At 31.4% G+C, this 16347-nt stretch overlaps 4 protein-coding genes across 9 annotated transcripts in view; 3 read left to right on the top strand and 1 right to left on the bottom strand.

The window, feature by feature from the left end:
* Positions 1 to 16347, bottom strand: part of M7bp (Myosin-7a binding protein) — a 114264-nt gene that overhangs the window by 79300 nt on the left and 18617 nt on the right. For 4 of the 5 annotated variants that reach the window (XR_010309275.1, XM_064216235.1, XM_064216216.1 and 1 more), the window contains exon 2: positions 5169 to 5414. Coding sequence is in view for 4 of the 5 variants with exons in the window: in XM_064216235.1 (XP_064072305.1) it covers positions 5169 to 5272 (104 nt within the window). In the remaining variant the exon portion in view is untranslated. The remainder of the gene's footprint in view (positions 1 to 5168; positions 5415 to 16347) is intronic. The other variant, XM_064216219.1, reaches the window with a different exon arrangement.
* On the top strand, positions 7517 to 9344 carry LOC135193457 (uncharacterized). The gene is made up of 2 exons (XM_064216000.1): positions 7517 to 8074; positions 8895 to 9344. The coding sequence occupies exons 1-2, from the start codon at positions 7715 to 7717 to the stop codon at positions 9342 to 9344; spliced, it is 810 nt and encodes a 269-aa protein (XP_064072070.1). The 5' UTR covers positions 7517 to 7714.
* Positions 11848 to 13476, top strand: LOC113398195 (uncharacterized). 2 transcript variants are annotated; one of them, XM_026636811.2, is made up of 2 exons: positions 11848 to 12336; positions 12871 to 13476. In XM_026636811.2, the coding sequence occupies exons 1-2, from the start codon at positions 11977 to 11979 to the stop codon at positions 13417 to 13419; spliced, it is 909 nt and encodes a 302-aa protein (XP_026492596.2). In that variant the 5' UTR covers positions 11848 to 11976; the 3' UTR covers positions 13420 to 13476. The 2 variants fall into 2 exon arrangements, with proteins under 2 accessions (XP_026492596.2, XP_026492595.2); XM_026636810.2 differs by having other exon boundaries at positions 11848 to 12345.
* LOC113398191 (proteasome subunit beta type-2-like) overlaps positions 16209 to 16347 on the top strand; it is an 11818-nt gene continuing 11679 nt past the window's right edge. Inside the window, exon 1 of the mRNA XM_026636805.2 lies at positions 16209 to 16347. This exon is cut by the window's right edge and continues 4 nt beyond it. Within this exon, the coding sequence (XP_026492590.2) occupies positions 16240 to 16347 (108 nt within the window). The 5' untranslated portion in view covers positions 16209 to 16239.

The following is a 16347-nucleotide window of genomic DNA, read 5'->3' as shown; positions in this document are numbered from 1 at the left end:
AGGAAATTCTGCCACATGTGTATTCCACCAACTCGCATTGGAGAAGCGTGGTAGAATATGCTCCAAACCTTCTCCTCAAAAGGAGAGAAGGCCTTAGCCCAGCAGTGGGAAATTTACAGGCTGCTAATGTAAAATCATTCCGTGTATTACAGAAAATGCCTTTACAAATTTTCTATCTGAAAAATTTCACCCCACGACTCGATAGTCGCTGATACGTTATAGTACTATGATAAGAATCTTCATGCAAGTTTCAACAATATATTTATATATTCATTTATATGCAGCATAAACTACTAGAGTAGTCAGTGTAGGTGAATTTTAGTCATAAAAACAAATGAATACGTGCCTAGCCCAGGGTTCGGGTCGAGAAATAATTATTGATATTGTAATTGAAATTTAAATTTCAAAAAAAGAACTCAAGATCTTTTTTTTAATGTAGCCCTACACTTACTTATTGAAAAACTACCAGGTCGAGTTGGGCGCTTATGTTGTATGGCATGATCTCTTAAGAACGACCGCTAGGGCCGGTGTCGGTTCGGAGGACATCACCGTTCTTGGAGTATTCACTCGATATTTTTCGTATTAACGAGAAATCTTAGCATTATTCAATAGGTAAAACTAAGCAAACCAACTATATATCTACTAGTAGATAACATTATTATTAACATGCAAATAGTATGTTTAGGCAGATTCTATGTGTAACTTCAGTATAATTAATCAGATATATAAGTGCCGTCGAAGGTTCAATGGATAGGTTGGTTGGTTCTCAATCGAGGATCGCGGATTCCGGGCAGCAATAAATTATCGCGTGACTAATTAATACAACGTAGATGAAATTATGACATAGTTGTATCGACTTCCAATGGAGAAGCAAATTAATATAATATGCAAAAATTTCTTGCCTTTGTCAAACAGTGGGACATTTGAGGGTTAGTGTTCTTTGTATGGATACGTATTAACTAATGCGAAACTATGTAAAACTATTGTTTCGTTGCGTTACGCCAACGATAACAGTTTTGACAGCGGTGCAGCGGACCGCGACCGACCGCCAAAAGTCAACCGCGATGACAATAAAATTCATCTGGTGTAATGAAAGTTGCAACATATATAATACAGCATAAATATTTGCTATAATAATCTTAATCACCATTGTATACGTGTTCTCGACAATTGACTGATCGATTAGTTAAATAAATTATATACTTTCGATTTGGTAATTACATAATTTCATTAAAAAGTATATTTTATATCTTGTGGTATCATGTTGTACCTATTCTAAAACATTAATAGTAATTAAATAAGTACTACTTCTAATATTTTCACAAACAACACGTTATTTTAACATAATTAAATATATTTATACTGTAAATCTATACTAACTCATTATTGTTATATAATATACAATAAATATTAGTTAAACCTTTTTGGTGAGCAATCATTATCTTTCGCAGTCAAACCTATATAAATGATAAGATAAAACTCAATTGTCTTTAATTAAATAAATAATATATAATATAAATAAAAATATATTTTAGCCTCATACAGTATATTTTATAATTATAAAAACAATAAATTAAAAAAGTATGTTTGTAAATTACGGTGTTATTCTTTTGTCTAAAATATTTAAAAAAAAAAACAACATACCTTCTAAGGTTTAACAGCGTGATAATCCGTCTCAACAAAACAACACTAACAAAACATCACAGAAAAAAGATGTACATCAAAAGCAGATTAAAAATGTATCACTATTTTGTAAATCGAATTTTAAAATAATATCGGACCTAACAGCGGCCGGTGTTATGAATCGAGTATTGGCGCGAACTGACTGTCAGCGCGTCACAGCCGGCGATATGGCTCATGCATTCCTAATTTAAAATACTCCCTTTATCAGGGTCCAATGATGGTAACCATACACAGGTGACTAATTACATTTATTCAATATGAATGTGTTCAAAGTTCTTACGTGTGAATTTTAGTTATAAGTATATCTGGTAAAAAGATTTACGTAGATAATGTTTAAAAAAAACAGTAAATTTAAATTAAATCTTAACCATCAAAATATATATGTGCTTTATTCAGTATTTATATAATTTTACAAGGTTATAGTGTCATCATATTCATGTCATCGTAAGTTATTACCGGATCAGACTAAGGACTCGAGAAAAAAAATCAGTACGTATTTACTTTTTCATAGTTAATTATCAGACCCGACCACGAGTTTCTGTGGCTACGTTACACGTTGAACGATATTGTCTGACAATATTGAGCTAAAAACCTTCTGTGAGAAACGTTGAATAAAATGGTACTTATTTCATGTCAAAATATTCAGCGGTGTTTGCTTGTGGCGCGTTAAAAAAAAACAGCGATCTTTTTATATATGTATGTATATAGACTATTTACAATCATCATCATCACATCATCATCTGAGTGTGTATGTTTCATGATAAACAACGAATAAATAAATTCACGTATTTTATTGAACTTGCTCTATTTGGACTTGTCTGTTAGACTTCAAAGATTTTAGATTTGTTCCAGAATTGAAACACAAGTCTTTGTACAATATAATCACGTAACTAAGTCAGCTAATACAACAGTTACGAATAAAAAATGTTATTTTCTAAAGAACCCATTTAAAATATGCGTAAATTTCTCTAGCGACGCGGTGTACCGTGAAATGCAGCCAATATGTCCTCGACAAGTAAAAAACTAACAGAATTAGTTGTAACTGTATACGTATTATATACATTCTCATATATAACAGTAAAATAATTATAATATACTTCCTTGTAAGTTGGTCATGTGCTATTATGACCGATTATCTTTGAAGTGAAGTGATTAATAAATAGCTGTGGTGTCAAATTTACATGGGTGGTTGATGTTATATTACATATTCTATAAAGTGTATATCCTTTCTCAATAATTGGGCTATCAAACGCAAAACACTTTTTTAAATCGGTAGATACTGAGATAAGAGCGTTGCAACAAAGAGAACTCTTGAGCTTCATTTAATAGTTTAACTATTATCCCCAAGTTGATAAAGCCGCCAAGAATTATCCGTTCCAATTAAGTTATGGTTTTCTCAATATCTCAAACAAAATGCCATAAAAGTGAATATCTTACAAATTATACGGACCATTGTGTAATATTTTTGATTCGCTTTAAATTTGCGTGTAGTATTATCAAACTGGGTAAGAGAGATTATTAAATATTGACAAAACTATTACACATTTTTATTATATAAAGCATCCATGAAACGTGCTTAAACGATCGGTTTTGCCGTCAGTCTAATTTATGTTGAGATGTTTGCGTGAAATTGTTTATTTTCTTTCGTCATGCAATCATCACCCCTACTCTTACAAACACTTTTGAATCGTCATATGACAATATGGTATTTAATAAAAAACCATGATCGGTTTCGAATGAAGGAATCTTCGGTAGAATTACCGCGAAGAATCGACAATAAACTCATTAGTTACTCACTCTTTTTCATCAATAATATACTCGTACATACATATGTATACAGTTAAATTTATGTATTATATATAAAAATCAAAGTTTTAGTTTCGTCCTAGTTTTTAATTTATTAATTCTCAAATGTAAAATGTAATTACAACCTAAAAGTAATTACACATCTTTCATGTGAAATGATATTTTATTCGTATTTTAAATTGAAAAAAAAACATTGAGGTTTATATAGCTTCAGTTAAACTTATTTTTAAATATTTTTTTACGACTTTTTTGGTTAATATAACATTTTATGTATAATTCTTATCGGGATTTAAGCTTTTCATATATACACTTTATCTCGAGTGAAAGCGTATTCCAATATCGTTTAATATTGACGTTTATCCCAGCAGCCCTTTGTAATTTATGACTGACGTTTGCAGGAGCGTGTAATGAAGGCTTAATGGCCCGTTCATACGTACATCCGCCATTGACAATTCGTTAATAATAACTAATCTTCAAAGTCGAATAGACGTTTTCATTTTTATAAGTTGAATCGTTATTTAATACAAGTGATGATCCGTTCCTTCGGATTTGTCTAGTATTGAGTGTATCATCTATCAACCGTTAGACTGTTAACTAAGTAAGTAATTTTACCTACAGCCTGACAATGTTCCACTAGGATTATCTGTTACGGAGATTGATTAAATAATGTATATACTTACTCGTAAAACATTCGATAGTTCTAGAACAATTTTAAATCGGCGATAACTTATATTTCGGATATATATGTTTTTATCGACTGGATCGTAACAATAATGACTGACTGCCATCTATGATAAATTTAATGTACTCTTAGTTCTGAGATGATGTCGATAGGTCGCGTTGAAATGACCTGAGTTTACAGAATAACTCGGTAGATGGCGTTAAGAGCCGATAAATGACAAAAAAATTACAAAGTAAAAATCTTAGAAAATTATTATTAAACAATATAAAATAGAAGAAGTAAATTTATTATTAGTTTTTTGTTATATTGTATCTAATACATAATTTTTGATGTCAAAAAAGGTTATTATACTTAATAAAATATATTACTTACTTTAAAATTAAGAATTAACGCGTAGAATTATTAAAAAATAAATTTAATTTACGTTTGATTCCCAAATTTACTAAATATAACAGAGTTTTTATACAGATTATTGCGGAAAATTTTAATCAATTTCTCTAGCACATGACGATCGCACCGCGTGTCAAATTACTTTTGGAGAGTGAGAAAGTTAGTGTTAGGCGTTAGAAGATGAAATAACCGATATGGTCTAATGAGTAGCTTCGTAAGGGATAACGGGTTAAGATCTGGAAATGCGTTCCCAGTTAATTTAAATAATTCAAATATAGAAGCATATTGCATAGAAGTTATGTATTTTATATGAAAAACTTGTAAGAGGGCCGCGGGCCGAGAGAGGGGGGCTGTTATTTTCAAGTGTCAGGTTAAAGTGTGTACATTTAATGAGGATCGGTTGAGTGACGAGAAAGGTTAATAAGTACACAAACTTAGATTTACTATATTAATGAGGATATTTTAAACGAAAAAAGTATAAAATTAACAGCCAATACATGTCCCACAGTCGGGAATAGGCCGGAATAAAAATTATATTTTATTTGAAAATTTGATTATTCAAATGATCTCTCAAAAAAGTGTTAAATATAGCGTAATTAAAACTTACCTCGGACGTGACATGCCATTAGACAAGAGGTAACAAACTCCGGACACGATCCCAGCGAGCAGCCCCAGGCTCACCCCGGCGGACAAGGAGAGCGTGTCTGGCATCTCTTTTACACTGTTTAATGTCACTTTCAAACTTTTTTTATCACTGACACAATGAACGTCTCATAATTACGGCACAAAATTTATCCAAACTAACTTTGCGTCACTCGTCTGGTTGGCTTTTCAAAATGTATTCAATATGTACCTGTATTCTTCAAAGTGTAATTTGTGTAAAACTCAATGTCAGCTTACCTATATAATTCAATACAATCAACAAGTTTAATGAATACACTCTTAAAATGTATATTTCTATGATATAGGCTGGCGGTAAGTGGTTTCCACCAACATAACGCTGTGAGAAATATTACCCAATACATCGCCAATGGGCCATCAACCTTGGGAACTAAGATATGATGTCCCTTGTGCCTGTAGTTGTACATTGGCTCACTCATCCTAAAAACCGGAACCAAACAATATTAAGTATTGCTATTTAGCGGTAGAATCTTTGCTGATTTGGTGGTATCTACCCAGACAAGCTTGCGAGCTCTCCTACTTTTACTATATTTATCCCCAGATCAAGTAAAGCTAGCAAGTGTTTATTTATAATGTTTATAACATCAAATATGTACTTAAGAAGGAAGTTCAAAATTTGGCGCCGATTGCTGTAGTAATTTTACATAACAGCAAGCGAATACTACTTCACAAAATCTCTCTGCATATAACTTACATTTTTATACAGTATAATATTTAATTTTAATCTAATTAAACACACTTAAATACATTTATTGTATTTATATGTGTTTAATTCCAGTGTCAGAATATGATCAATTATACATTTGTATTTTTCGGCATACTAATTAATTAATTTTGTACTGAATTAGTCATGAAATCATATACTGTTCGATAATATATGGACAACACTGTAGATATCGACAACATCTTTCAACATTCAATATTTGTGTAAGGCTAAAATAGACTAATTTCGAACAAGATTCCACACCAAAAAGGTTTTATATTACAATGCAAAATTGCATAAAATAGCATAAAGCTTAACTTTTCACAGACTACACAATGTAAGATAAGGTTGTCCCATCACAATAAGTAATGGGGCAAGAGCCCTGGGACATTCCCAGGCACACCGGACGGAGATAAGATATAATGTTCAAGTTAAAATTATAGATCTAAACCTATTACTTAAGCATATGTTACCTACGCATTATAATTAATGTATTAACAAGTTATTACTGATGGTTATTTATTATAAGTATTTTTAAGTATACCTTGTTATACTGTTTATACCTTATCCATTCTAATATTAGAAATGCGAAAATAACTCTGTCCATTTTTATTTTACACTTTCACGGCTACACTACTGTACCGAATTTGATGAAAACAACAGACAGTTGATGTGTACTCCAAAGACGGATGTAGGCTACTTTTCTTCGTTCGAGCTTGATTCGTAGCGAATTTTGTCGATTTTGGTTCAATGGTTTAGCCGTGGAAACGCTTTTACGAACAAACCTCAGATAGACAAACTGACAGATTGAGTTACTTTCGCATTTAGAATAATAGTATACATTTGGAATTAATATTTTTTGTTATGATTTCAAATATTTAACTATCTTATTGAGATAAAACAAGGAGAATCACTTTTCTGTTTTATTTTTTTTGTTTGTTCGAAATTCGACTTTCGCAAAATTAATTAATTTATGCAATTAATTACCTCCTTCTGGACAGTCGTGTAACAAGAGGATTTATTATATAAAAATAGGTTCATTTTGTTTTACCATTAGTACACTTATAGTGTCCTATATTTTTTAAACAAATTCAGAAAGGAAGGATTATCATTTCGGCTGTTTTTTTATGTTTGTTACCTCAGAATTCCGTTATTTATGAGTGTAATTCGAAAACTTTATGTAAATAGCACTTTCCGTCTGGTGCCATATAAATTTGAAGAAAAAAATCTGAAATCGGTTGTTTTTTGTTAAAATTTTATATTATGTATTATTTTATTAAGTGTAACTCCAAAACAAACATTTATATTTTATCAGTTTTTTGGAACACCTGATGGTAAGTTTTAACTTGTAACATTCGCTACTTCTCGTCAGATTGAGTGTAAACCATTAATAAACGAGCAAGTTTATCTAGTAAATAGTTCTACATAGAATAAAAATAAAAACCTGAAAATTTATATATGTAGACGAAATTGTAATAATTATTATATTTAGTATTGCTAACATTATACAAGCCGTGTATTCACGAGTCAATGTTAGTCGATCAACCGCTAAAAATAGAAAGCATTTCGAGCCGTCCAATCAAATCGAAGCAACAAAAATCGATTCAATAAAGTTCCCCCCTCTTCTGTTGAAACCGGTCTCTCGTTGAATCGACAGGTCGGAATGTTCGGACGTGTCGCAACAAGTCGAATTCAACGATTTATTAATTCTACGCCCACGCCGAGTACCGACTCCAATTCTGATTGATTTGTTTTATTTCGGACGCAGTATGTCAGCGAAAAAGTCAATCAAGTGGTCTGATAACATAATGTCACGCTTCTTGGAACTGTATCAGCAGTACGAGTGTTTATGGAACAATAACACTGAAGTGTACAAAAATCGGGACGCTCGAGAATCGGCCATACAAAAAATTATTATCGAGTTGAATTTGAAAATGACTGAAGCTGATATTAAGAATAAAATTAAAAGTATCCGCACCATGTACAGGAGAGAGTTGCTTTTGATCATTAAATCTAAGAAGAGTGGCGCTGCACCCGACGATGTTTACAAGCCGAGACTGAATTGGTTTAATCAAGCAGATTCGTTTTTGAGGGCTGTCACGGTAGCTAGAGAAAGTATTTCAAGTTCAGTGAGTATTTTATTTGAAAATTTAAATTATAAATACAGCAATATTTTTGCGTTGGCAGAGATGGCTCAGTTGCTTGCTCTGCCTCGAACCCGTAATATTTTTGTTAAGATTCATGATGGTTAATCACTGGGCCATCTCGATTATTTACACTGCGACACATTTTTAGTGGGGATGTGGCAGTTTTTTATAAAAGAGTATTAGTAGGCGGATGATCATATGGACCACCTATGGTACGTGGTCACCACCACAAGAAATTTTGATTATTCCTTACAAATACATTATTCCACCAATTTTGGGAACAAAATGTTCCTTGTCCTTGTCCTTACAATGCCTCACTCGCCAACCGGTACACGAGTTTAAGTCACGAGTGTTAAGTAAATCTGTTTGGCGATAGAATATGTATTGAATGAGAAGTACCTACCCAGCTCAGCAGTTAAATCGTTTTTTGACAATTATGCATACATTATACATCTAAGTTGACGACGTAACTTTATTGTGGCGCTAACAAATTATATACGAGCACTCCATACACAGAAATTAATTTAATTAAACATAACCCCTCGACAAGGTTACTTCAGGTTAAGATCAAGAGGGATACTATAAATCGAGAAATATATAATATATGTTTTGTGAGCACATGCATGTTTGCTAAGTAAGAAGTTTTTCTTACAGATCGTCTAAAATGATGATCAAATTAAAAAAATGGTTCCGTACAGCGCTATAAATCATTAGAAAAGTTACGACGATCATTGTATTCATTTTGTATATACATAGTTATAAGAGGCCGAATTAAAAAGGCTATAACATTTTTATTTTTCAGGATATCAACGAAATTGCTGGAGGAGATTTTGAATCAACTATTGAAGGGCCATCTCCAACGTCAGAATCAATAGATACAAGCGATTTTGTCCGCCCCAGCACATCTCAAACGCAAGCACCACAAGTAATCCCAGCAACATTTCGTAAACGCAAAAAAGACACTATCAACGAAACTATAAACAAATTACACAAAATATCCAGTCCCAAGAAACAGGAATTGGACGAATTTGATTATTTTGGAAAGTTCGTCACTGCACAGTTACGGAAAATGCCTGAATATGACGCCATATTGTGTCAGGAGGAAATGCACAGTATTATGAGGAAGTATAGGCTACGTTTGCTTTCTGGATCTTTGAACAGTTCACCATCTATGTCTCCTTCAGATCACAGTGTAACGACGAATCCCTCACCGCCACCTCCTCAAATCCATATAAAAAATGAAATAGAATAAGTCATGGATAGAAGAACGGAACAGTATTTTAAAGAATTTTTATTAATAAGATTATAAGATTATTTAAAAAAAAAATCAATGCCACTGCATTCATCTATCATAAAAGTATCGCAACCTCCTTTACTCCATTAGACTACGTCCCCGACACATTTTTCCAGATATCCAAAAGATATACATATTATATATATATTATCTATATAAATATTACTATTACTTACTGTATTTGCACAAGAATATCAATGCTTTATAAAAAAAAAAAACTACTGAAGTTGTAAGATATTAATTAAAAATTATTAATATTCGTAGTCGGTAAGATAAGGACAGAAAGATTTAAAATTGTTATATTTATATAAATTCTAATAAATAAACGATAAAAATTATTCAATTTATTTGTCACGTTAATCCTTGCCCAAGATAATTAATGCAAAGTTTAAATTGCTTTCTCGCAATAAAGAGCGATAACATTTAATAAATTTATCTAATAGGCGGATTCGCATATGGGGCATTGACAATTTTTGTCTATGACCACTTACTTAATGACATTGGCACTTTAAAAAATACTTATTACATCGTCACGCCATCGCTACCAACACTCCTGCAAAAGTGCTTTAAGGTTTGTCATCAAGCAAAATGCTCTGTCAAGCAAATGTCTGTTTTTAAGCATACACAGCATAGTCTAAATACTCTGAACCTGAATGAACCGGTAATGGACACCCAAATAATGTTGTCAAAATACGGAACCTATTTTTTGCGACCGGCTTACATAAAACTACTTAATGCATGTAATTGTTTTTTTTTTCATACCTGAATTACTTCCGTCGTTTTTACACCTTATTTTTGACATTCAAACACATTTTTCAAAACTAAACCTAATATTTAAAGGGACTAAAACTATTTTTGTACACCAAAGTACAATTTTTAGTCGTCATGCCATTTCGCTGAGAAGTATCTTCTAGTATTAGGTACAAGGATGCCGTGCTGTTGTAAATGCGCTTGATTTGAACTGAATTTACTGAAACATGCTGCTGGCTTTCTTACCACCATTCCACGCAGTCATCATTTGTACAATTAATTATTTTTAATTTTATTTGTATATTAAGGCCTTAATGTACAAACATTTATGAATATATATTCAATAAATTTAATTTATTTATACACAGGCGAGGAAATGACATTATTATTGGAATACGACAGACTAAGAAATTGTGTAAAAATAAAGGTAGCCCTTACTTTTGTTTGACAACAAACAAAACCTAAATAATAGACTTCTATTAGTTACATAAATATATAATCTATGTACCTAATTATTACATTATAATTAAAATAAGCAAAAAATATATATTCAAATACATAGAATATAAGTGAATAAGTTTATTTTATAACAATCAGTGACGTTATATAACGAGGACAAATCTAAAATTATAATCAAGCCGCTGTGAAAGTGTGTATGTCGTGTGCGGTATAGTGTCTTAAAACATTGAGTTGTAACTTAAGACATGTATCAAAATATATTTAAACTAAAGTTATTTGTAAGGACTTAAATAATTGCTTTTGGTTTTGTTCACACTATACAGAATTCTTAACAAACTCACGCATTAGAATGAGATGGTCCAGTTGTACTTGCTTAACTTGTGTTTGGTTGGGGAAAATATTCCACGTATAGCGTGGTGGAATTACCAACCTTCTCCAAAAATAAGTAGAGGACACCTTAGCCCAACAATGGGACATTAACAGACTGTTATTTTACTTTATTAGAAAAATATAGCACTGTTTATATACTCATTTGTTTGGTTTAGAGAAGTTTGAAGATTGTGAACAATATAAGCATTAGGTTTGATACTATACTTTGATACGAGAAAAGTAACACGGTACATTATGTTAACACTTCCCTAAATAAACGTTAAAGAATAAAGAAACCATAAAACGTAATAAAATATAATAAACCAAATTATGTTAAATCATGTTAAAGCAAGTTCATGCTTTCTCTAACGTTTTTAGGCCATTAAGCGATTATCCTAATAATTTAAAAACAAAAATACGTATAAAGTTTTAACCTGACGCATTATAATCTTTCAAGTACCTAGTGATACCGGCCACATGAGGGCTGCCGACATGATTATAATTAAACTTTTTATTATGTATTAACTTTAACGTAAACATAATACTTACCCGTCGTTTTCTAGTAATTGTAATATTATGTATAAAACCGAAAGTAGTTATTTAGCCCTCTGATCTCATTTAATTAAACTATTTGTTTTTGTTCTATATTATATTTAATTCTTTATAATATGTTGTTTTTATTTGGAGTTTAATTGTTATCTTTAAAGTGAATGACATAATTATACTATCGAATTGTACAGGAAGTGCAGCGTAAAAACTAGTCAAAATATATTCAATTATACAATTAGATAGCCCTGATTCACACGGTTCGTGTTCCCGCGCTCGAGCACGCACTGTGCGCGTCACTTGCACGTGAGCGAGATAGCACCATCCGTTAGTTTAATTCGTTATAGCAGTTTGCGTCTGTGCGAGGGCGTGCGGAGACGTGCGTGTTTGCGCTAGCGTATCGCATAACAGAAACTTCTAGAATCGGACGCGTTCCATTATTGTATTTTTATATAAATTATCAACAATGTCGAGCCACGTTAGTATGGAATGGAAAACAGATACAATATTCCAATTTTTAAATCTATATCAAAAAGAACCATCACTATGGAACACGACGTCTATGGAACATAAGAATAAAGATGACACTTACGACGCGTGGAACAGGATCAAACAGCAATTAGGAGATAGGAATATACCTATCAAAGAAATTAAAAGGAAGAGAGACAATTTAATGTCTACGTACAGGAGATTGAGAGGTAAAGTCGAAAAGTCTAGATTGACAGCCGGAGAAGAGGAAATATACAAACCAGACTGGCCCTTCTATAACTTTATGGCGACGTTTCTTGACGATATGTATAATCCGAGAAAATTGCCATGTCCCGACGTAAGTATTGTAAGTAGAACTATACTAAGACATACGAAAAGCGGTTAGCTATTATCATATTCAATTGTATAATTCTATTTATATTTATTTAACGTTGCATAAATATAAATACGCGAGCAATTAAAATTGTAGTCAGTACTTGTTTTCGAATTTTAACCGACTTTAAAAAAGAGGGTTTTATTTTTGACTTGTTTGTTTTTATGCATATAAATTGAAAATGTCATTTGAAATGTACAGTCTTAATGCTATCTCAAATTCATGAATATCATAAAAAATATTTCGAATATACACGATACAAGACTATTTAAATACTAGTTTAAAATATTAATTAATTTATTGAGTTAAACGTCAATAAAATGTTTTCATATTTCAAACAAGATAAAAGTTTTAAATAAATATAAAACTGAAAATTGTATTTCGAATGTAACTCAATCAATACATTTGTTTTGAATTGGATTACTGATTATCAATACAATTGTATGAGCAATAAATTAATAATAATAAAATGTTAATAAAAATCTGTTTCCATTTCAGTCTTCTATTACAACATTTATTAAAGATGATTCTAATTCAGAATTTAATGAAGAAGAATGTTTTAAAAAAGAAACGGTGACAGCACCGAAAACACCTAAGCGACGAAAGATACAAAGTTCTGATAATCATAAAATTGAAGACAGCGATTGTTTAAAACAAGTAAATAAAAAAAATGATCCAGACTTAGAAGAATGTATTCTATATACTCAATTGTTATGCAAAAAGCTGAGAACATTAAAAGAGAGTACGCGAGAGATAGCAATGCTGGAAATTGATAGATATATTTACAATTTAAAACAACAAGAAAAGTCAAATTTGGTTCTAGTTCCGCCAACGTTAATGCCTGTTGAAGGACAATATTCGCCGAGATATCACCTGTCGCCGCGTTCTGAGTATTCGTCAGTATCACAGCAGTCCCCAGAATATAAGCCAGAATTCTCAATAAATCTGTCACCATATCCTATCAATTCTTCTCACCAACAGTCCGAGGAACAGTCCAACGAATCGCAACCAACATCAGGCTCAGAAAATTCTCATTTACCATCGTGACCTGGACGGGAATTAGGACTCGAGACACTTATATTTTTGAATAAATTTTTAACACTACCTCAATGTATTTTATAAGCTTTAGTGAACCTTACTCGTTATATATGGGTCAAATCTTCCAAATGAATTTTATATTATCTCAATGCAACCGCTTCAATTGACATTTTATACACAATTTTGATGCTGTTTACGATACCATTAGTAACCTATATCAATTGCGTCCCAATGGGATTTTTAAAGTTAATCAACAGTTTTCAGACCTAAAGAAAACGACATAATATTTTCTAAAAAATGATGAAATCTACGAAACTACCATTTCATTTCTTAAAGTTACAACATCTATTCGTATTTACATAAGAACTTAAGTAAGTAACTTTATTTACATAAGAATTATTAACGTAAGGCCTTAACTATATGCAATAATAAATATTTTTTTTTATTATATTTTATATGATAAATTCATAAGAGGTAATATATATAACATTTTAAACAAACTCGGCTACATTTAGTCTCAAACTGTGAGCAAGTTGCTTAGAAACAAGAATTAAAATATTATAAGAAAATGTTAGTTATGTTTTATTCATACTTAAACACTAGAAAATAATTGTATGATGTAAGTATTATTAAGAGTAAAATGTTGATTAAAAATACATATTAAAACAATGGAACAAGTCCGTTGTTCTACTTTCCAAACATTGTTTTGCATACAAAATATTTATTTACGATTTTATATATAAATTGCTTAGGAAGTAATAAGTTAAATGCGTCTTCTACTTATGAACGTAAAAATATTGACGTCAGAAAGAGAGAGATCTTTGTTTAATTAACCCGATTATAAGGTTCAGGCCGTCTTAATGCAGTGGATGCAAAAAACGCGGTATGATGGCCAAGTCTTTGATCATTGAAATATTTTTTTGGGGGTGGGGGAGATCGCCAGAACACTGCTTGGAACCGGGTGCTTGTTGTGCTTCAGACGGGGCTGGTAAGACCGGCTACTATAAATTGACAGTAAAGTTATCTAAATATAACACTTGTTACATAAGTCAAATTGGATTAAATACGCTTTGTTCGACAAAAATAGTTAATAAGAGGTCATTCACGTTATAAATTACATACAAAAAAATTAAAGCGCGTGGAATTCGGTAAATGTGAAAGACACGATTTGTTTTGCGTTATGTATGTTTAACTAAAACTTACGTATGACCAAAATATACAATTTATAGAAGAAAATTAAGCTCATTCTATCTTATATTGCCTACGTAATTACATAATAAGATACTTTACACAATTTCACGAATAATCTTCATAGTGTGTAAAAGGGCCCCTTATTAACTATGCCCAGGTGTCATAGTATTATCGTCCTTATTATCAAATATATAAGAACGTTATTTCGTATATAAGAATGTTCGAGTGATAAGAACGGCTAATATTGACAGTCAACACTACGCGTTGCGATGCGTAAAGATGTGTTTCGTAACGAGGAATTTAGATAGACATCGTAAAGTAGGATTTAGGCAGTCTCAACAGGGTCGTAAAAGGAGGAATGGTTTTTTTCTTAACATACGAGTAGACACAACATCGTTTCAGTGTTTGATGAATGATTATCATCGTAACAGAACGTAATGACATAATAATATTATTTTAGAGCTATTAATACCTTTATAATAAAGGACTTTTTTATTTGAATAGGCAGGAAACTAGCCATTTAATGGTAAGGGGTTACCACTGCACCTTAAGAAGTATTGTATCAAAATTTTCATCATCAAGGCGCTACCAACCTTGGGAACGAATATATAACGCCCCTCGTGCCTGTAGTTACAATGGCACTCATCCTTCACACCGCAACACAACAATACTAATTGTAACGATAGCTATTCAGCAATAGAATATGCGAATTAATAATAAGTGCATATGTAGTACATTTTTTTCAATTAAAAATAATAAGCAACGTATCCTAATTTTAATAATAATGATCGGACATAATCTGAATTAGAACATAACATGCAGGTAATGGTTACGTTTTTTTTGTTCTTTTTTTTGTATTGTGATACTTAGATATAATAGACCAAGGTGTAATAAGTTATATATGCTAACGTGAAATTATAAATACTATTAGATTATAATCTATCTCGCGAGATTATTAACTATCGAAATATTGTAAGCCGTACCTTATAATATATCGAATTATGTTTCGACAGTTTATAATCTATCGAAGTAAACTCTAACCTAACCGAAATATTATGAGCTATCGAAATTGTATATGTTTTGTAGTAAGTTGAATAACGGTTTGTAATCTTTCCACAGTTCACATAAGACCTGAGATAGATTGTAAAACTAATGGTATTTAGAATTTTACGGTGATATATGTATATATATACACACACAACTTTCAGATTGGAGAACAAACATAAAAATAAAAAATCTTGTTTATTTTTCACCTAGGAAAGTTGAAATCTTCGGCTGTACTATTTTATGCTTCAATGACACATTAATTGTCATCATTGATGAAAACTGCATTAAAATCCATTAAAATCCACACAGACTTTGTTTTATGAAATGTAGAGATTTATTATTCCATCGATTTGTTTCTTATAATTTAAATCAGAAAGGTAATCATCATATTTACTTGAAAAAAAAAACTTAATATTCACTGAACTGAGCTGAACGAGATAGAGCCTTGCATTAATTTAATTTGGCAACAATAAAAAAGTAATTAACGGAATATTTGTTATCTGCAATAAATTTTTGACAAGATTTTCGTCGATAATTTTTTTTTGCTTAAATATTTTATATTATATTTTTTAATCAAATTGTTAAAACCATATGGCTAATACGAATTTACTTATTCAGTGCCTCCTCGGAATACAATGCAAGGAGTTCACAATCATCGCTGCAGATCAAATGAACATACAAAGCTTCATTATTATGAAA

This window comes from Vanessa tameamea, chromosome 2, assembly GCF_037043105.1.
Source record: "Vanessa tameamea isolate UH-Manoa-2023 chromosome 2, ilVanTame1 primary haplotype, whole genome shotgun sequence".
NCBI classification, from domain to species: domain Eukaryota; kingdom Metazoa; phylum Arthropoda; class Insecta; order Lepidoptera; family Nymphalidae; genus Vanessa; species Vanessa tameamea.
Note: the sequence above shows the minus strand (reverse complement) of the source record. Positions and strands in the feature narration are given on the sequence as shown.